Consider the following 20,358-nt stretch of genomic DNA (forward strand, 5'->3'; position numbering starts at 1 on the left):
CATTTCAAGTTCACCTCATCCTCAAGATAGGTGGGGAAAACAATAGTTTCCAGCCTATCTCCAATTTTTCCGTGATCCAGTGTCTCGACAGAGCTTGGAGTTGCATTACAAACCTAGCTCCTTCCATCTCATTATTTTGATGGGGAAGACTTTAACTGAATCTTCAATCAAACGATTCTTCCATGAGAAAGGGAGAAGCTTGCTCAAAGGCAACCTAATATGTGGAGTTTGATCGATTCTAAGAAACCATTCATGAGGAATAGGGTAGAAGAGAGGAAGCTAGTTGACATAGACTCATGATCAAAGTGAAGAAAGTCCTCATTGTCTCACCACCCTCAGAATAGCAGGCGATAGAGCCTTTTTTCCCCCTCCGTCTAACAAGGATGGTGCCATTTTCCCCCTCCACCTGATAGGAATAGCCGAATGGCGGTGTGTTGCAGCCTAGGCAAGCATGAGGCTGTTCGTGGGCCGATTTTCCGATTCTCCATCTCCATCTCATGTTCATCTTCTCCAACATCTGCATCCCCTTTCTTCATTCAGTGATATTGACCTACTGATACACCGATGCGTGCTCTTCGCACGAGCCCCTTCCGGTGAGGCGTTTTCGGACGTCGGGCCGTTGGTCCGAAGGGTGACAGACTGGAGCTGCGGGAGATATCCTCGTTGGCGAGGAGGCGGAGGTTAGGTATGAGGCCCTACGGCTGGTGCTCGAATCCCTTCCGTCACCGTGCCCGTCGCAAGCCATGCTGCCTGAGGACCGACTAACGACCAAGCAGCAACTTAGGCCACCTGTTTGATTACGCTGCATCTTAATCCTTCTGTGGGGAATCAAGTGCTTTGGTGGATCGGATAGAGATTATTAGATGCAACATTGTAGCAGGGATGCAAGCAGGACGACCCGAAAACCTACTTATATATCAAATAAGTGGTAACTCATGGGTTTTCGCGTCGTAGCCTAGCTTGCCGCACCTAGAGACGCAAGTGGATCGATCCATAAACTCATTTACAAAGCAAATTAGTAGATAACCCACGGGTCAATCCACAGGTTACCCATTAATTTTTCATATAAGCAGGTTCGTGGGTTGGCCTGCTTGCATCTCTACTAGCAACATGGCAGCTAATTCACCTTGGGATCATGTCCCGGTGATTGTGAGTAGTTGTTGATTTGACCCATCGTTGCTGCATATGCCTGCATGATTGGGTCCACAACAGCTACTCCGCTTCTACATACCGTAGGTCCTGTTTGGATCCAGGGATTAAATTTTAGTCCTTGACACATCGGATGTTGGGACACTAATTAGAAGCATTAAACATAAACTAATGACAGAACTCATTCCATAACCCTAAACTAATTCGCGAGACGAATCTATTGAGCCTAATTAATTCATGATTAGCCTACGTGATGTTACAGTAAATATATGCTAATTGTGGATTAATTAGGCTTAAAAATTTGTCTCACGAATTAACTCTCATTTATACAATTAGTTTTGTAAGTAGTCTATATTTAATACTCCAAATTAGTGTCCGAACATCCAATGTGACACGGACTAAAGTTTAGTCCCTGATCCAAACACCACTGTAGTAGGCATGCTGCCTGCTGCTTCAAGGTTCAGCTCAGTGGCCGTGAGATCTAGTTCACAGAGAAGACGAACAAGAGAGAGGAAATAAAGGAGGAAGAAGGATAATTTGGTTTAGAAATTTTAGGAATTTTGGTTTAGAAATTTTAGGAATTAAATTGAAGGAATAAGTAGTGGTATATTTCAAATAATAGCAAAATTGTAATGACATGACTCGAAATAGATGAATAACAGTAAAATTGTAATAAGATGACTCCAAGTACATGGAACCCTTGTTTAAAGCACAACGGTCTGCGCGCTGGTTCCCTCTCTCATCTCTCTTCTCGGGCTCGCCTGAGATGATGCTGCTGCTGCTGCAACGCTCCCCATCCCATGGCAAGCCTCCAGCCTAAATCCCGCAGCACTCTCACCGTCTCCATCAACCGCCGTCCGCCGGTGCGCGCTTTGTGGGCCCGACCTACCGGAGAAACAAATTACCAGCAAGGGCCCGACCCACCGTCGCCGCCATTCCTTTCTCGGCTTAGTACGGCGTGGGGAACACGGCGCGCAACAACCTCGCCACCGCTTCTCCCCTTTTCTCTTCTCTTCTCGCTTCCCAATCCGCCATTCCGCCTTCTCCCCTCCAACACGGCGATCTCTTATAAATCGCGTCGTCCTCCGATCAAATCCACGTCACCACCACCACCACCACCACCACCGCAACCGCCCCCTCTAACCCCGCCGTCGCCGCCGCGGCCACAGCAATGAGGGGCCGCGGCCATCCCCGGCAGGCACCAGCTGCTCACGCGCGCCTTGCTCGCCGCCGTGACGACAGACGCGGCCATGATGGGCGCGGCCAAGGGGAGCGCCATTTCCTCGAGGAAGGTGGAGCTCGTGGGCGTGGACGACGCGGAGGAGGGAGAGGGCGCCGCGGCGGCGGCGGCGGCGGCGGCGGCGTCGCTACTGTTTCCCCGCAGCGCCGTGCTGCTCCTCACCCACCGGAGCGCGGTCATGCGCGCGCGCGCGACTGGAACACCGAGCCAGCTTGCGGCCGAGGGGATCGGGAATCTTCTGCGATCGTCAGGGCGGGCGCGCGCGGCGTCCAAGCCCGAAGCGCCGGTGACCAGCAACACCAGGCGTACGGCCGCGAGCTCCGACGCGATGCTCGGACTCCGCGCCTGCAGGTCTGGGCTCCGGTACTCAGCATCGGCATCGCCAACACCAACGGTCCTACGTTCTGGATTCCCTTCCTTGAAGCCATGGGATCGTTCGCCGGTTGCCTCCCAAGCAGTGCGCTGCGGGGCCTCGGGAACGTGCCCGTTGGGGGACCCGGAGAGGTCTACATCCACGCTGCAGATGCGCAGTTTTGGTTGGGGGCGCCCCTCGACCGCGATCTTCGTAGAGGTTGGGGAGGTCGGGTGATCGTCGTCGTCCATGGAGATGACGGGCACCTCGGCGATGGTATCGGGCTCGACCAGCGGGGAGGACACCACCGCTATTTCCTCCCCGTCCATTTGCATCCTCCCGATGAGGTATGGAGGGATGCTCCGGGTGGACCTCGCCGCGGAGGAGTCCGTCATGGCGGTGGCGGTCGAGGTTGCGATCGTTTTCCCTGCGGCGGAGGACCAGCTGCAGATCGAGTGGGCGGTGGCGGTCGAGGTGGCGATCGTGTTCCCTGCGGCGGAGGACAGCGCGCAAATCGTGTGGGCGGCGGCGGCGCTCGCCGCGGCGGAGGAGTGGCCGCGGACCGTCAGGATGGCGGCGTTGCTCCCCGCGGTGGATGGGCTGGTGCGGTAGTCGGCGGCCATCAGCAACCTATTGTGAGAGAGGTAATTTCACTTCAACATTTGCTTGGTACTATGTTTGATCTCATCATCTGAACATTTGCTCGGTCCAGTAATTAAGGCACTAACTACATTTGTTCGGTTCAGTAACTGTTGAGTGCATGATGTTCAGTTCTTCATCGACTTCTTTTACGTGTGCATGATGTCACAGGGTCCCGGCCGTCGTCGGCGTAGACGGGATAGAAACATGGCGCGGGCGGCTGCCGCCGATGTTGCTACCCCGGCCCAAGCCCCACCAGCCCCAGCGCCTCAACTGCTCTCGGCGGACAACAGAAGGCTCGAAAAAATGCATCAAGGTGTTCTGAATAAGAAGGAACAAGTGCAGGCCCTACTACGCCAGTTGCAAACAGAAGAAGATTTAGCGCGCACGAACTCTCAGAGGCCAAACCACGATACCATCGAGGGAATCCACGGTATGGTGGTGCTACAAATTGCAGATTACGAGAGGCTCGAGGAGCAGGTGCACCATCTCGGTGCACAGATTTTGCAAGACGGTGAGATGCCAGTTGCCGCACCAGCAGATCTTTTGTGCTTAGAGTCCGATGATGTTCTTCTTCCTGTTCGCTTATTTGTGAATTTTTGTTCTTCCTAGATTAGCACCAAAGTCATCTCCCAAGGGATGGAAAAATCCAATTGCTAAGTTGCTAACGCTGCTAACAGGGGTTCTATTCTAGTACAGAGATCGCCACTTGTCATGCCTGGTCTCCTTTTTCGAGTTGGTTACTAAGATCTTTTTGTTGAGCAACGTTTTCCTGGCAATCTCTGCTTATTAGGGTGGCCTCTTAAGCTTCCGCAAATGTTCCTCGTGAAACTTGTTTACATGAGCTAGGAAAAGAAGATAAACACCGACGAGATGTGTACATGCCAAATTAACATATAACCACCATAATAAACTAAGAAAAACAAAATAAAACAATACTAATAAATATGCCTCCATTAATGCGCGTTTTGAAATAAGGCTTCAATCACAAACATTGGATGGCATTTTCTCGGATGCAATCCTCGATTGGAGCTCTCGGAAGGAGGCGTCTAACAGGATCATGCCACGCACGAACATGGCGGTCGTCCACGCATCCTGCCCGTCGACGTTGTTCGGGGACTTGAACCTCTCGGGCATCTCCGCGACGTTGTATGTGCCACCCTTGGTCGCCACGTACTCCGGCTCCTCGTACACCGTCTCGTTAAGCTGCAGAGCTCTCTTCCTCCTCACCACCGTGTGCGACGACGCCGCCGGCAGCAACGAGGCCTCCTGATCCATCTACGTACCCGCCACGCACAAGTCGTCCCTCCTGCTCAACTAGTTTGTGACTTGCCGACTTGGTGATACGCCCGTACGGTACGGGTGTGTTTGGTGTGGTCGTACGCCTACGTGCTTGTGCATATATAGGCAGGATCCCCCGCCCCGACGCGGACTCGATCGAGGTCCCGGGCTCCCGGCACGGCGGCACCAACGTACGCGACTCGGACTCGGAGCCGTGGCACGCGGTTGCTACGTGATCGCGTCGGATTCTTCGTCGCAGTACGGAATAGAGCAATAGGCTGGCTGGCGTCCCGCGGAGTCGCGGTCGCGGGGTTCTCCAACTTCCACCCGAAGCGACCGGCGCCAAAGCAATGCGTTTCGCGCGGCCGGGCTTCTCGCCAAGTCGCTGTTCGTTGATCCAGTGACTAGTGTAAGCAATGGCAGCTGGGCTTGGCTCGCGTGCGCCTCGTGGTCGGGGGATATAAATCCAACACAGCAGAATATCCCAAGCAAAATATCATAAGCTGAGCTGGCTTCTCGCCGGCGATGGCCCTGGAACCCGGGTGGATTTTGCATGAAAGGTAGACAAGCGAGCAGTTCTGATTTCTGAAACTCTGAGCACTGAACAAGACCTGGGGGGACAGTTCAACAGGAACCTAGAAGTTGACGAATTAGCACTTCATATTACGTGCACAATAACTACTATATCCACGAGTCCATGACAACCCAACTTTAAATAAATGTCATAAAAATTTCATAAGAAACTGTTCGTGGTTCCAGTTCTATGTACCAAAAAGGCATTGTTCATTTTGTGATATAATAGCATTTACCAGTACCAACCATTCTATTTTGTACCAGTCTATGAAATTTCACAGCTCAACAGTCTCAATAGTCAATGCTAACTCTACTTTAGTTTCGAGCACCAGCCACAACACCACCATGCGTCACAATAAGCATGGTATAACTCATACAGAAAGGTACACATATGTACAACGAATCATTCAAAAAAAAAAGCATATGCTATACACAATGGGGAGCTGAGAGTATTTCCTTCTACGTAGGGCTAGTGATTATATATTTGCATTTACTCCATCATTTGATGTTGAGTCTTCGAATTCCTTCTCAATCTCCGTGAAGATAGGTTCTACTTTAGCATCAATCTTGTCGCTGAAATTCTCAATCTGTATTAGCGAGAAGATCAATAAAGTGTTAATAGCTTCATCTTTGGTTGTCTTTCACAATACTTCCAAAACAGTGCAGATATCTCAACAGTTTTACGCAAAATGACTCTATACCTGTAGGAATCCTTTCTTTCTTTGCCTGATTCAGTTTTATTAGGATAAAACAATACTAGTTGATTTGTATTGGTACAATCCGGCATTTTGTTCACTGTTATTGTACTCTTCTACTTGCTATATAGATACATTTTCTAAAACTAGTGCAATGCCACAAGGCTGCATAGTAGTAGACTCTTTTTAAATACAAAAGAAAATAGGACGTTATTCCTAGATGTCCTGGCAAATTGTGGCACAGTAAAATTGCATTAATTTTTTTTGATTTAATGTCAACAATATACTTTTGAAGTGGAACTATGACCTTGAAGTCTTCAACAATACCTACAAAGATTTACCAATTAAGCAAAATCCTTTAACAATTGAATTGTCAGAATTTTTGTAGTGGAAAACAGAAATAGCGAAACAATCCTTGGCAGAAACAACTAACAAAGTTAATTATCATCAATATAAACACTATAATGGTAAAATGTATGTAGCACACAATGAAGGTACAACACTATTATACAAAAGAAAGTTGAATAGATATATTCTTGATGCATGTGGTTACTACAATACTACAATTTAGGTGGAGCCAACAGAAATATATAACGGCACTTGAAAACTGGTGTTCACAGTTGGCACTTAGAGTTGCCCTCTACCCACTTATCTTTAGCACTACCAATCAACTCATACAGCATATCCAACTGCTAATTTGCTTTCAAAATATTCTGAAATTCAAATGACATTATGTATCCTATATAAAATATAGTAGGCAAAACAGGGAGTGACATGGAGCCCACCTTCTCAGTAATGGCCTCAACCTTCTCTGCATCTTCATCCACTACCTCAGCTATGTATTCAATCTTCTCCACTACTTTCTGCAGACATCCATTCTCTGGAAGGTGATCAGCCACGTTAGAAGCCAGTTTCTCTGTGACCTCAGCTATTTGCTCCACAACCTCAGCAGCAGTCTCCACATTTCGAGCCGTCTCATCTGTGAACAACCAAACATCAGCACTAAGGTGTGTTTGGATCATTTGCTTACTTTACCTAGCCCGGCTAGATTTATCTAGCTCCTTTTGGCAGTAGCCTATATAAGCAACGACCATCATTTCGTTTACTTAGCTTTTACCGAATCTAGCGGTTGATTATCACGAGACATCACGCACGCCGTTTGCCGTCGGGGGAGAACCGATTTGGCTCTCCTCATCAGGCAGGCTTTTTCAGGTTATTATGGACTGGTGCCATCAAAAGCAAGGTCTTTTAGCTTCTACAAAACACTAAACCTTGACAGCAAGGTCTTTTAGCTTCTACAAAACACTAAACCTTGACAGCAAGGATAAATTAGGCCTTGCTTGAGATCCAAACGCACCCTAAAATTCTCCCAACTATTGCAAACACAGATACTTTGTAACTACTTGGCAGCAATTTATGAACTGCACAGCAGTTTCTGGATTACTACTTGACAGTGATTTCATAAAATCAATAATGATTACCTCCCATTCAACATTACAAAGTCATTTTCTCATAGGTAAAGGTGGAAGATTATCGGAGTTGGGCGCACATACCTTCAACATACCGTGCTCTCTCGTAGAATGGCACCACTGTGTGCAGCACACCTCCAATCACCCACCGAGCCCTGAAAGAACACCAAAACAAACACAAATTTAGTCAAAACATCATACAGAAAAAGGAAACAACCGCATGCTTGCTTCTCCTACCATGTAGGAATTGTCTTCGGAGATGAGCGCAGGCTCTGGGCTGCCAAATCCGCCGGGACGATATCCGACTTCCCAAGAACAACCCAGCTGCCCAGAATCGCCACCACAACAACAAATCCATCAACTAATTATAAGCCAAGAACCAAGCGAGACAATACAATAAATTGGGCAGAGCCACATACCCCGAGTCGATGTCACTCAAATCGGCACCACCCTCCGCAGGCTTCTCTCCCCTGCTGCAGCAAGATCAAAGGACAAGAAATCACAAACAAATCACCGAAACCTAGTTTCTCCCATCTTGTTCTTGCTCTCAATCTCAGTGAGTACAAAGCGGACCAAGGAATTCACTTGCCTTGTGCCTTCTTGCTTAGTAGACGGTAGGGGACCGATCGGCTGCATGGTGAGAGTCGCCATGGATTGGAAATCGCGAATCGATTGGAGAAGAGAAGCTCGAATGGATTGGGGACGGGGAGACGATTCGGAGAAGATCGGATCGATTACTTGTGTGGATGATATGGCGTGCTTAACCGGGCTACGATCTGAGCCGTTGAAAGATGATCGAACGGCTGCTCTATCATTGATTGCGACACAGAGAAAGAGACCCCATTGCTAAAACATTACGCTATGAAGGTCTCTTTTGCAAAGTTCCTCCTAGATTCAATCCAGACCGCACAGTCCCGATCCAACGGTGCCCATCGGCTGCTTTCCCTAATCGCGTTTATTCTTCGCGAACCAATCGATTCGCCGCCGGCTAGCCGCCGCTGCGACCACCGCGCCGCTTCGCCGGCTGCTCGCCGAGCGGCGGCCGGCGGGTGGAATGCGCGCCAGTTGTCCGATGGAACGCCTCCGGGTTGAGTGCTCGCCTGGCTCCTTCGGATAGAAGGAGGCCATGGCCGCCGCGGGCAACGGCGGCGGAACAGTACGGCGACGGGGGGTTTCGCGAAGTCGCCGTTCATTCCTCCTCAACTGGTCACGCGGCAGTGCTGGGTGCGGAGGCTGAGACCAATGGCGAGGTGCTAGTTGCCGGGAGGTGAGTGGAGGCGGCCATTGTTCTTCCTAAACCAGCTAATTGGGGATCTTTGTGTTGAAATCGCAGCTAGATGGATATGTCTGACATATTATTGTCTCGTTTACTAAATTTAGTGGTTTATTTAACATTGTTTGGATAAGAAATTATGCAACCATGTACAGATTTATTTTGTGATAGACTTGATACTACAGTAGACTCAGTAGATTGTAAATGCAATCTGATTTTTCTTAGCTTGGCTTTTAGATGTAAATTAACACTGTTGCCTGTTGGGTTAGGCTGAAACTATAGGCTGTGACTAAACTAGTTATGTCATGCAGATTGATACTCCCTCCGTTTCGAAATATTTGACACCGTTGACTTTTTAGCACATGTTTGACCGTTCGTCTTATTCAAAAACTTTTGTGAAATATGTAAAATTATATGCCTACATAAAAATATATTTAACAATGAATTAAATGATAGGAAAAGAATTAATAATTACTTAAATTTTTTGAATAAGACGAACGGTCAAACATATGCTAAAAAGTCAACGGCGTCAAACATTTCGAAATGGAGGGAGTATTATATTACTTGCGTGCATCCGTGTGTCATATTCTCATATCCTCCTAAACTGATCCATACAACCATTTTTCGGGAATACCATACAACCATTTTGAACTTGTTCCTGAATATTTCATCTTACAAGTTGATGAGGATGTGAGTTTGTGGCATATTCCTGATTTTGAGGGAACTTGTGGTATACTTGTATTCAAGTATTTCAGCAGATAGTTTGTGCATAACTACATATTTGATGCTACTACCTTTTGAAATAGACGGAGCTCTCTGTCTCTGCTTTTCATCAGACTATAGTTCACTGTAATGGAAGCTAGATAGTTATTCTCCTTGTACCTGCGATTGTTTATCTCATCCAAATAAGTCTTCTCTTCAGATGGACATCATGAACCTGTGAATGGTTATGGACAATGACGCAGCAGGTCCCAAGAAAACAACATTATGCCAATTAACATGGAAAAAGGCAAGGTGGTTACTCTTTTTCAGACATAATAGGTATTGCTATCATAATTATCCTTTTCTTACTAACTATTAGAGTGTGAAACACGTTCATGAACTGCTTTCCTGTTAGGTGGTATGTCTACCTTCCTTAGTACAATTGTTTGGTATTGTAGTATGTGTGCCCGTCCCGTGTTCAAAGTCCTTTTATGAATGTGGAAATTTCGTCATTTTTTTCTAGCAACTAGCCAAAATGATTAAACATCACATCCAATCAATAATGGAATTTACCATTGGCATTATTGGTATACGGACATGTTGCCAGAACCATCTTGTTTCCTCTTGAATCTTGATAAAACATGGAGAAATTCAGCTATTGGTTGAGACTATCTGTCCTATTTGAGTGTATAATGCTAGTCTCAAGTTTCTCTCATCGTGGAAATTTGTTTTAATTAGAAAAATAGATGTACTCTACGCAAATTGCGGAGACGTTAAGCTAACTTGTTGTTTTATGCTGTCTGATAGGGAAGTCAGATCTATTTTCTGATCTGTGCACATGTTGCTCTGGTCTCTGGCAATATGCCAAATGATGAATACCCTGTAGGACTTACAGACTTCAGTAGCGTATCTAATACCCTGATGTCAGGTTTCTATGATCGATCTACTATTCTCCCAGTGCTTTAAGAGAAGTATACTTAGTCCGACATACTGTGTAGATACAGGAATATTCCTTTCTGATGAAGTTATATATTCCTGGATGTTTCAGGGCCTACTCCGAGAGTCCAAGTGATTCCTTTCGGACAGCAGCTGAATAGAATTAGGGTACTGGAGACATGTAGGGCTAACTTATTAGTCAAAGGTGTTGTTTGGATCCAGAGACTTAACTTTAGTCCGTGTCTTTAGATGCTAATTTAGAGTATTAAATATAGACTACTTACAAAACTAATTACATAAATGAAAGTTAATTCGCGAGACAAATTTTTTAACCCTAATTAATCCATAATTAGAGAATGTTTACTGTAGCATCACATAGGCTAATCATGGATTAATTAGGCTCAATAGATTCGTCTCGCGAATTAGTCCAAGATTATGGATGGATTTTATTAATAGTCTACGTTTAATATTTAGAATTAGTATCCAAACATCCGATGTGATAGGGACTTAAAAGTTTTAATCCCATCTAAACCGTGCCTAAGTTTGGAAACATCCGATGATTTATTGCGAAAGCTGTCAGGCAACTTGTATGTTTGTCTTGATATGGTGAATGTAGTTTCCCAAGGTTCCATGTTACCTCTAAAATCTACTAGCTGTCTGAGCTGTGACTAAGTTAATTTGGACATGGGTTTAATATAGCTCCTCTACTTCCTTTTATATTTGAAGCATGCGTTACATTTTCTACTAACATATCGTATGTACTGGTGTCATTATTCTCTCTCTATCCTAGTTGATTGTTACTTAATTGGTGTAATTTTCAACTGAGCGAGACCGACTGCAGTAACCATGCTTCTCCTCTAAGTAAGACCAGTGATCTTTAATGATACACCATTATCTGTTATATATGCATGTTATTTGTATATGTAGTATTTTTATATGTCTAGTTAAAGTAGTGTAGAGACGGTAGCCGTCTTAACCATTATGCACGTACGTACGGCTTAATCTCTTGCACTTCAATTAGCTCTATACTTATCCAATGTAGTAGTACCATTATTTCCCAATATATCATATGATTCTATAGGACCATCAAACGATTATATAGCTCTGTGGTTTTCTGCATATTTTTCATTCGATTGCAGTTATAAAATGGTATATTAACTCTTGCATATCGGTTTAGCCTGGTACAGGTAACTTGTCAAAAATTAGGTGAAAACAGTTAGTGGAAATTTTAAAATCCATCCATGTGGTGCCTAAGGTGTCACGACCTTCATAGTGGCGTTGCCTAGCAAGTTTTCGCTCCCCACCTTTTCTGTCTCCTCTCAATTTGGTTTTCTCGATGGTCGTGATCAGATTGTTGTGAGAGATGAGTGGATATTCTTCTCTCTTGCCCTCTCTCTCCTCAACCCTGTGAGGATGATCGAAAGCCCGTCGTTGATCTCTTTTGTTGTTTCGGTGTTTTGTGGAGCGTTTGTGATCCCCAAGTAGGTATATCGGCGGTCGATCACGCTTAGCGGTGACCAGCTTAGTGCTAGTGCCTTCTAATGGGTTGTGCGGTGAGCTACTAGCAAGTGGAGGTGGTTTGTTTTTTAAAAATTCTTTTATCTGGTTACAGGCTTTTAGTGTTGCAGTCTTATAATTTATTTGACTATATCAATATAAATTTTTGCACTATCTTGTGCAGATTTTTTAAAAAAAAAAAAAAAATCATCCATGTGTGGTAGTTCCTCCCACAATCTCGTGATCCCGTCCTTGTATTTTGACATTTTGAAGTATCGAGTAAACTTCCTTTTTGGAGTACTTGAATAGGTTTTGCCAGCACTTATTGCTTTGAACCATCTTTCTGTTACTAACTCTGCACTTTGGACCCATGGCCCATGTGCCATCGCGTGATGAAAACAGAGATTGGAGGGCGTGGTGAGGTCGTATGTGGTCGAGTATCCGTGTTTGCATGCTCCTGTCTTGGTGATGAAACTGACGATGGTGCCCACTTCTTCTGGCAAAATGTCGACCTATGTAGGGTTGAGAACTTGGGATCGGGTTGGGTAGTACTCCATCCATTAAAAAATTATTCAGATCCTAGGAACGATATGCATCATATCCAATATCTAGATTCTTTTTTTTATAGAGTAAAAGAGAAGGGGAGCTTGACGAAATGGCGAGGCTTGTGCGTGATGAGTATAGCTCGTGCACGACCTAGATGAATTTGCTCTCGCCTCTACTTAATGCAAAGATTCGTAAATCTTGTGCATATTCTCGAAAAACATAGATGAACTTGATACAACCAGTATGCAATATGCAGGAAGTGATATTAACAGCATGGAGGTGTGGACATAGAAAAGGTAGAGAGGAGGAGGTTGACAATACGATACAATAGAGAAGTGATATTAATCTTAAGTACTGCCCTACCTACAATCCAAAGATAAGTACGGGTTACCTTCGTGAGTATGCTTATATTCTATCTTAGTACTCTATCTGTCTAAAAAATCAATCTAGATGGAAATTTGTCACAAAACCTAGAACAAAGAATCTAAACAAGATTATTCTAGATTGTGTCAAATTCCAATATCGATTGAGCGTTTTTTTTTCACGGAGAGTGTAATTAGGACACTAACAGTGCAAGCACCAACTAGGAAAGACCACGAGCTGACACATAGGATGAAGAGATTCAAAAATATTTTCTCCACAATGCAAGTAACCTTATAGTGGGACCCACAAATATCTTTCATCCCTTCTCCCTCGTCAAACCACCCACAAAATCCTCCTCAAATCCCCTTTTGCTCCCTCTCTCCTCCCATTGGCGCCGGCTGGTTCTCCCCTCCTCCCGCCGGCGCCGGCAGACGTGCGAGTTGAGGACAAAGACGACGACGAGCTCTCCCCTCCTTCCTCCGCCGGCGTCGGCTCTCCCCTCCTCCTGCCGGCGTCGGCAGACGCGTGAGTTGAGGACGAAGACGACATACTCGCATTTCCTCCTCCCCCCTCCCCTCCCGTCGCCACAAGCTATGCGGCGGCCACGCGAATCGAGCGACGAGCTCGACGCTGCGTGGAGCGACCCGACGCGAAATCATCGAGCTTGTCTCCGGCAAGCACCGAGCTGAGCAACAAGTGGGCGGGGGCAACGCGGAGCAGCGGACGTCCTCTCCCCTCCCACGGCCGCGAGCTCGGCAGCAGCCGCCGGATCTGGCCAGGCGTGGGGCAGTGGTGGCGGAGATGGAGCTTGGCAGTGCAAGTCAAGTCGGCAGGTCGAGCTACCCGGCGGTGGCGCGGAGCGGGGCTGCAGCCACCGTCGACTTCTTTCACGGTGGTCAAGGAGGCCTTCTCCATCGCTCAGGTCTGGTGGCTTCGTGTGCTGCGTTGCTTTTCCAGTTTTTTTTAGAGGCGAGTTCCCCGCGTCTTACCTGAGGGACGAGAGCCTATGCAAAGGCATGAGGGCCCACACCCTCTCTCCTCCACGGCATCACGCAGTTGAGGTGGAGGCACGAAGTAACTCACCAGCGTGCTGCACTGTGAAAGGCCTTAACAACCACATCCTTCTCCATGACCTATCCACCCATTCTGTGAGCATATGCAGCAGTGCAGCACATGTAACCTACCCACCCTGTAAGATTGGTCTAATCGCCGATAAAATACACATTTTGGGAGAGACGGATCATTTCAGCAGTCAATTCATGCATTGGATCAATCATGCCTAGACAGAAGAGGGAAAAGTTGTGTGTAGGAGTAGTGAAGGAAAGCAAGCGCTGTCCTAGAATCTTTTTCCAAGGGTCAAATAGCAGCATGGGACGACACGAGCAGCGCGTCTTTTCCTATCATTTCCAGCCCTCGCCGTCACCTCACTTTCCGGCGTTCAGTAGACGTACGTCGATCGCTCTCCCTCCTCCCTCCTTGTTCATCTAATCATCTCCAATGCTTTGCTGATAGCTCTCCTTGTTCATCTCCCATGTGGCCATATGCGCTTTTCCACCCAAAACTCTCCTTCTGGAGTAGGATTATACTTCATTCAGAGAAAAAGGCTCGTCAGACAAAGCCATGCCTAGCTGACAGCTAGCACTGGTCAAAGTTAACCATCCTCCAATCTTAAGCAAACAAATCGGAACTATATATGATATTCAATTCTGTAATATAATCTGAACTGTTGATGTTTGCGAGAAAGGCAAAGCTTGTTTTAGGAACAAACATGCATGAGCAAAATTTAGGTTATCATAATTTGTTAGAGTATCTTCTTAACTTAAACTTTGTGGACCTGGGGTTGTGTGTGTATCCTAGATGCAGAGGCCAGGGATTTAATTATCCACCAATCCACCATATTAATTAAAAATGAGCACAATTTAGATTACCATGAATTTTGAACTGTTTTCAATAGCTTTTGTCTATAACTTATAAATCTGATAAACCAGTCTTTGAATTTTTTTTTCTCATGCTGGTTGAATACTTTGACGACTCAGACTATCACAACCACATGCATGTGTAGAGGTAACTTGAAAAACGGCTCTAGTAGCATATCTTTTGATAGACGATGCCTGGTAACCACCAAATGGTTATTCATTGTGTCCATGTGGCTTATAATTCTAGAATATGGCTCCTTGTCCGCTGACAATTTAAGGATGAAAATGGTTGAAAATGGTCCAAACAGCCTTAACTTTTCCCATAACTATATTTTTCTCGAAAAAAAAATTGAAAATTATAAAGCTACTAGAAACGAAAATGGTATCAGAGATATTGAAAAAACAGAAACGAAACTATACGAACGGAATCATATCGGTATCGATCGAAAACCAGTAATAAATGTTAAAAATATTAAACTAAAAATACCACATATTTAACTTAGTATAACTATATATAATATGACCAATTAAATTCAAGTTTGCACTAGATAAGTTAAATTTTGTCTCTCTTAGCCATGCATTCAACCTAGGGATTTAGTTTAGGAGTTGACGAGACTCTAAACTATAGATCAAAAGATGACTTGGACCATAGATATTGGAGTATTTAGAAATATGCTAATTACTGGGATTTATTTTAGGAGTTGATGAGCATCTAAACTATAGATCAAATATAGATCAAATAGAGACTTGGACCATAGATATTGGAGTATTTAGAAATATGGTAAATACCATTGCCAAAAAGGTAATTTCCACGATAATACAATCAAACATGGAAATCTTTTCTGCTTTTGTTTTTTTTGTTTTCGTTGTTTACCATTTCCATATGGCTTGGTCAGTAGAAATAAAAAACGAGCGTCCGTTGGTTGAAAATTTCTGTGACCATTTTCAACCCTGGTTGGCATTGGTGGGTGGCCATAGGCGGCAGAGCAGAAATGTTGGAACCTTGTCATAAGCTCATATTTGGGGCTATTTAGAACTCATGATATTCTTTTTCCGCGAGATTAATTTTCACCCTGTTTAGTTCAATTCATGTAGAACTTCTTTGAAATCCTACCATTTCAAACTAGGGCTTTGAATATTGCAATAATCGACGTATGCTTCATGCGGGGAACAAGCTAGGGGTCCCGAGATCGAGAGTACCCCGCAGCTGTGCCTATCAATTGCGTTGTTTGGATCCTAGCTACAGATCGAAAACATGTACCCCACTAAGAAATGTTCGTGTCTACATACGACGAGGAGCTCCCATTTCAAACACTTCACTGGCTCACTGCCGCATTATATTGGTATACTCCCTCCGTACTAAAAAAGGAAGTCGTTTTGGACAGTGATACGATTTCCAAAACACAACTTTAACTTTTTTCTATAAAAATATTTATTGAAAAGTGATATATGTATACTTTTATGAAAGTATTTTTCAAGACAAATCTATTTATATAATTTTTACATTTTCAAACTCAACAACTTGAGAGTTATTCATGATTTATATTCTCAAGGTTTGACTTAAATATTATTCTAAACGACTTCTTTTATAAGTACAGAGTGGTAGACCATGATGCATTAATTGAAGTGAAGATGAACTACAGAAATGTACGTGGGTGTAGTAACTGCGGTACATGTGCATCCAGCGTACAGAGTTCTAGAAGAATCGAAAGTGCACACATTACACACGGTTGGCGCATATTAATATTGACCATTTTTGCCATTGCTAAATGTTCTAAGAAAATACTCTAGCTGATCTAGCTACAGCTCTGCTTCTGCTGCTGCTGCTGCTCTTGCTCGATCGTCTCGACGATCCCGTGTACCGCCGCCGCGATGTCGTCCACCGACGTGAGCTGGCAGTCTTCTTCCACCTGCAGCGACCACAGAGCAGCCATGCATGCGTTAGCGTCATTAAAAAAAAAAACGGTTGTTGTTTTCCTTCTGCTTCGTGTGCTCGGTTCTCTAGGGGTGAATGAGCGAAGCGAAGCAGCCATGACACTGATCCGAATGACGAGGAGTTTGTAGGCGTCGTTCATGACAATTTCTGCACGGAAAACGAGGCTATCTAGCTACAGTAGCCAGCTACTCGTAGCTGCTAAAATGGAGAAAATGGAGTAGAGTATTTTGGGGAGAGGATACGTGTACGCATGCACGTATACACGTACTCTCTCTGCATCCTTAAAAAAATCGAATCTAAATTCATTGTATTAGATTATGATTATGTTCTATCTTTTAGGTTAGTTTTTTTTTAAAGGAAGAAGTAGTGTGTTTTTACTATACCTTAAGGCTAAGGGAGTAGAGAGCCATGTGGCCGGCGCTGGCGACGTTGAGGTGGAGCACGGCGAGGCGGTGGTGTTGCAGCCCTGCCACCATCCTCAGCAGCTGCCTCGGCCGCCGCCGCGACAGCACCTTCAGGTTGGCGTGGCTCTCCACCATCGTCACCTCGATGTCCGCCACCGAGGACGGCTTCGACCCCGACACGTCCGCGTCCGCGTCGTCGCCCGCGCCGGCGCCGGCGACGGCATTGCCGTTTTCCGTTGCTGCTGCTGCTACAGTGGTGGTGGTTGTCGTGGGCACGGCGCTCATGGAGTACTGCGGGAACGTGAAGAAGCCCGCGAATGGCAACGCGGCGGCGGCGTCGGTGCGTGCGCGGCGGGCGTGTCTGTGCGCCTCCAGGGATTGGAGAAGCTGCTCCATCTCCTTGACGTAGTTGATTGCTCCGCCAATTATGGACGCCTGGTCGCCCTATCCACATGAGAATTTAATTTATTTATAGCTTGAATTGTTGATAATTCTAACAAGATCATCAATGGCGGTCTTGGGCGAAGTGAGCCCTAGATGGGTCGGCAGGAGACGTACCCTTTGCACGTAGGAGGCCGGCATGAGGGAGCGGAGCACGGCGAGGTACTCGTTCATCTGCTTCCGGCGGTTGCGCTCGACGGCGATGTGGGTCATGCGCTGGCTCTCCACCTCCTCCCTGTTCTTGACGGTCCTCGCCCTCCGCCGCTTCCTCCTCCCTGCGGCCGCCGCCGGCGCCGCCGCGGAGCCATCCCGTCCGACGACAGACGCACCTCCGTGCTCCGGCGGCGGCGCTGCGTCTGCGACGGAGGAATTACCGCCGTCCGGCTCCTCAATAAACCCCGAGACGGCGGCCATCACCGGGGAAGAGCTTGCGCCGCCTCCGCCGCCGTCCCAGAAGGCGTTCACCACCCCGTCGTCCACCACTAACTCCATCGCCCCCTTCCCCTGATCAACGCCACCGCCATACCCGTGGCTCCAGCTCCAAGCTCCTCCTGCAGCTGCTTCCGCCGCCATGGCACCGCCGCATCCGAAGTAGTATCCTTCCGAGAACACCACCGCCTCCAACGCCATGCTCCAATCAAGAAACCAAACCACCCACACACAAGAGAGAGATGTCTAGAGAGAGGCTATAGCTAGCTAGCTAGCTAGCTAGGTCATCTCCATGGGCAGACCGAGCTCCGATGATGGCGATGGCGAGGAAGGTGAGACTACACGTGAAGAAGGGAAGAGGACGAGAGGGCGGCAGCAGCATGGAGCAGCTGGGAATGGATGGAGGAGGGTGAAAAAGGCAGAGGTAGCTTTCGGAGGCGACTAGTAGTAATTATATACACACAGGTCAAGGTGAACAGGGGGGGGGGGGGGGCGTGGGAAAGCGCGGGTTTTCGCGTGATTAGGCCATGATTTGGTCGGGATGGCGGCACGGCGCGTGGCACATCTCCAAGAGGGTCCGCGACGATGAGACGATCGATCGCGACGTAGGCGCGGGCCATTGGGAAACGCGACCGCGCGCGCGGCGTGTTGCTGCTGCTACGGACAACGCACGGACCAGCCCGTTCTGGAGCGTACACCCGGCTAATCGTTTATAGTAGTACATATGCCAAGTAATTGATTATAAATTCCTTTTTAAAAAACTTAAAAGATAAATTAATATGTCATACTCTCTTCGTTCCGTAATATAAGTCGTTTTGACTTTTTTTCTATCAAATCATTTTAAGTTGAATCAATTAAATATAAAATATAGCAATATTTTTTACATAAGACAAACATGTTATGAAAATATATTAAATGTTAGTTTAAATGAAACTAATTTGGTGTTGTAAATGTTGTTAAATTTATCTATAAACTTAATCAAACTTAAAAAAAAATTAAAATAACTTATAATATAAAACAGAGAAAATATATCATTTTACAAAATATATGTCAAGAAAATGAGTAGACGTAGATTCATGTGATTAAAATCCTTCTCCTAACCCGTTCCTCGTGTATGGCCAACCAGAGGGAATGGCCGGCTGGCTCTCTCTGGCCGCAAAAACACAAGCGAGAGAATACATCATCCTCGCAGTAAATAAAGTACTGTAAAATGGTAACAGAGTGTGGCCGCGCGGTAACTTTACTTTCCGGGAATATTTTACGCGTCGTCGCCATCGGTCGGTCGGTCATCTCTGGCTGCTGCAGTGTACGTACGTACGAGCTGAGAATCACTGGTACACAGGCGTACAGATGAGCTAGCCATAACTATTGTGGTAATAGTACTGTATATACTCCCTCCGTTTCATGATGTAAGAATTTTTAGCATTATTTATATTTATATATATCTAGATTCATTAACATCTATATAAATATAGACAATGTTAGAAAGACTTACATTATGAAATGGAGGAAATAGTACAGTCCTCCCTCGTCCCTAAATAAGTGTAGTTTTGCACTGTTTGTATCCAACATTTGATTGTTCGTCTTCGTTGAATGTTTTTATGATTAGTATTTTTATTGTTATTAGATGATAAAACATAAATTTTACTTTATGTGTGACATTTTTTTAATTTTTTATAATTTTTTTAAATAAGACAGATATTTAAATGTTGGATACGGATACCACGGCTACACTTATTTTAGAACGGAGGTAGTAGTAAGCTAGCGTAAGCTATAGCTAGCCGCACTTCGATGCCACTCGATCCAGCGATTCTAGCTACTGTATATATACAGGCTTCTACAGGGAATTCGCATGCACTGTGCATGTGCAGGGCTGAATATCCTATCCGTTCATATATACCAAAGCACTGTGTAACGTCTAATCCCCAACAGGATCGATTGCTGCAGTTTCTCTAATCTTTTGATGCATCTCCGAGAAACAGAGGGTAAATTGTGGATGATGAAACCTTGCAAGGTGGTAAGAAAAGCTGACTCTCGCTTGATGTCCCACGACGCCAAGGGGAACGAGCAAAGTATGCTATGAAGTGGGTAATATAGAAGTGCGTGTGGAGAGTCCCAATGTTGATTAGGGCTTGTCCTTCCCTCACCTGTTTTTAATGTTTTAAGTCATATTTGTATAGCTCCTGTTTCCAAGTTATTTTTGCTATTTATAAAATCTCATGGAATTCTGCCCCCATTCGCTTCTCCATTCATGTTGGCTTCTTCTTATGATAGGGTGAGGTACCATACATTGTGTCGTTGCCTTCTCCCTGATCGATATTCAGAAGCTACCTTCACCAGATCCACAACATCCTAATCAGTTACGTTGTTTGTCATCTCAACAATTCCATTCCTGTGAGAGCAAATTTAGTAGTATAACTGACTACTAACTCCAAATAATCGATAGTCAATTCACACAATAGTTTACTATAAATATATACTACATCATTTATAATTGGTCACACATGTCATACACAC

The 20,358-nt window shown here is 45.5% G+C and overlaps 2 protein-coding genes and 1 long non-coding RNA gene across 4 annotated transcripts; 1 reads left to right on the forward strand and 2 right to left on the reverse strand.

Moving 5' to 3' along the window:
- Positions 1-5,447: 5,447 nt before the first annotated feature.
- LOC4345865 (uncharacterized) lies at positions 5,448-8,110 on the reverse strand. 2 transcript variants are annotated; one of them, XM_015793014.3, is made up of 6 exons: positions 7,988-8,110; positions 7,818-7,868; positions 7,636-7,722; positions 7,483-7,553; positions 6,715-6,908; positions 5,448-5,821 (listed from the first exon to the last, which is right to left on the reverse strand). In XM_015793014.3, the coding sequence occupies exons 1-6, from the start codon at positions 8,047-8,049 to the stop codon at positions 5,711-5,713; spliced, it is 576 nt and encodes a 191-aa protein (XP_015648500.1). In that variant the 5' UTR covers positions 8,050-8,110; the 3' UTR covers positions 5,448-5,710. The 2 variants fall into 2 exon arrangements, with proteins under 2 accessions (XP_015648500.1, XP_015648499.1); XM_015793013.3 differs by having other exon boundaries at positions 7,818-7,871.
- Positions 8,111-8,349: 239 nt separating this feature from the next.
- On the forward strand, positions 8,350-10,044 carry LOC107282019 (uncharacterized). The gene is made up of 2 exons (XR_003238323.2): positions 8,350-8,665; positions 9,594-10,044. It is a non-coding gene; the product is annotated as an uncharacterized lncRNA (long non-coding RNA).
- A 6,180-nt stretch (positions 10,045-16,224) lies between these two features.
- LOC4345867 (transcription factor bHLH94) lies at positions 16,225-18,267 on the reverse strand. The gene is made up of 3 exons (XM_015793927.3): positions 17,530-18,267; positions 16,951-17,415; positions 16,225-16,541 (listed from the first exon to the last, which is right to left on the reverse strand). The coding sequence occupies exons 1-3, from the start codon at positions 18,040-18,042 to the stop codon at positions 16,428-16,430; spliced, it is 1,092 nt and encodes a 363-aa protein (XP_015649413.1). The 5' UTR covers positions 18,043-18,267; the 3' UTR covers positions 16,225-16,427.
- Between the last annotated feature and the right edge of the window lie 2,091 nt (positions 18,268-20,358).

This window comes from Oryza sativa, chromosome 8 (genome assembly GCF_034140825.1).
Source record: "Oryza sativa Japonica Group chromosome 8, ASM3414082v1".
In the NCBI taxonomy this organism is placed as follows: Eukaryota; Viridiplantae; Streptophyta; class Magnoliopsida; order Poales; family Poaceae; genus Oryza; species Oryza sativa.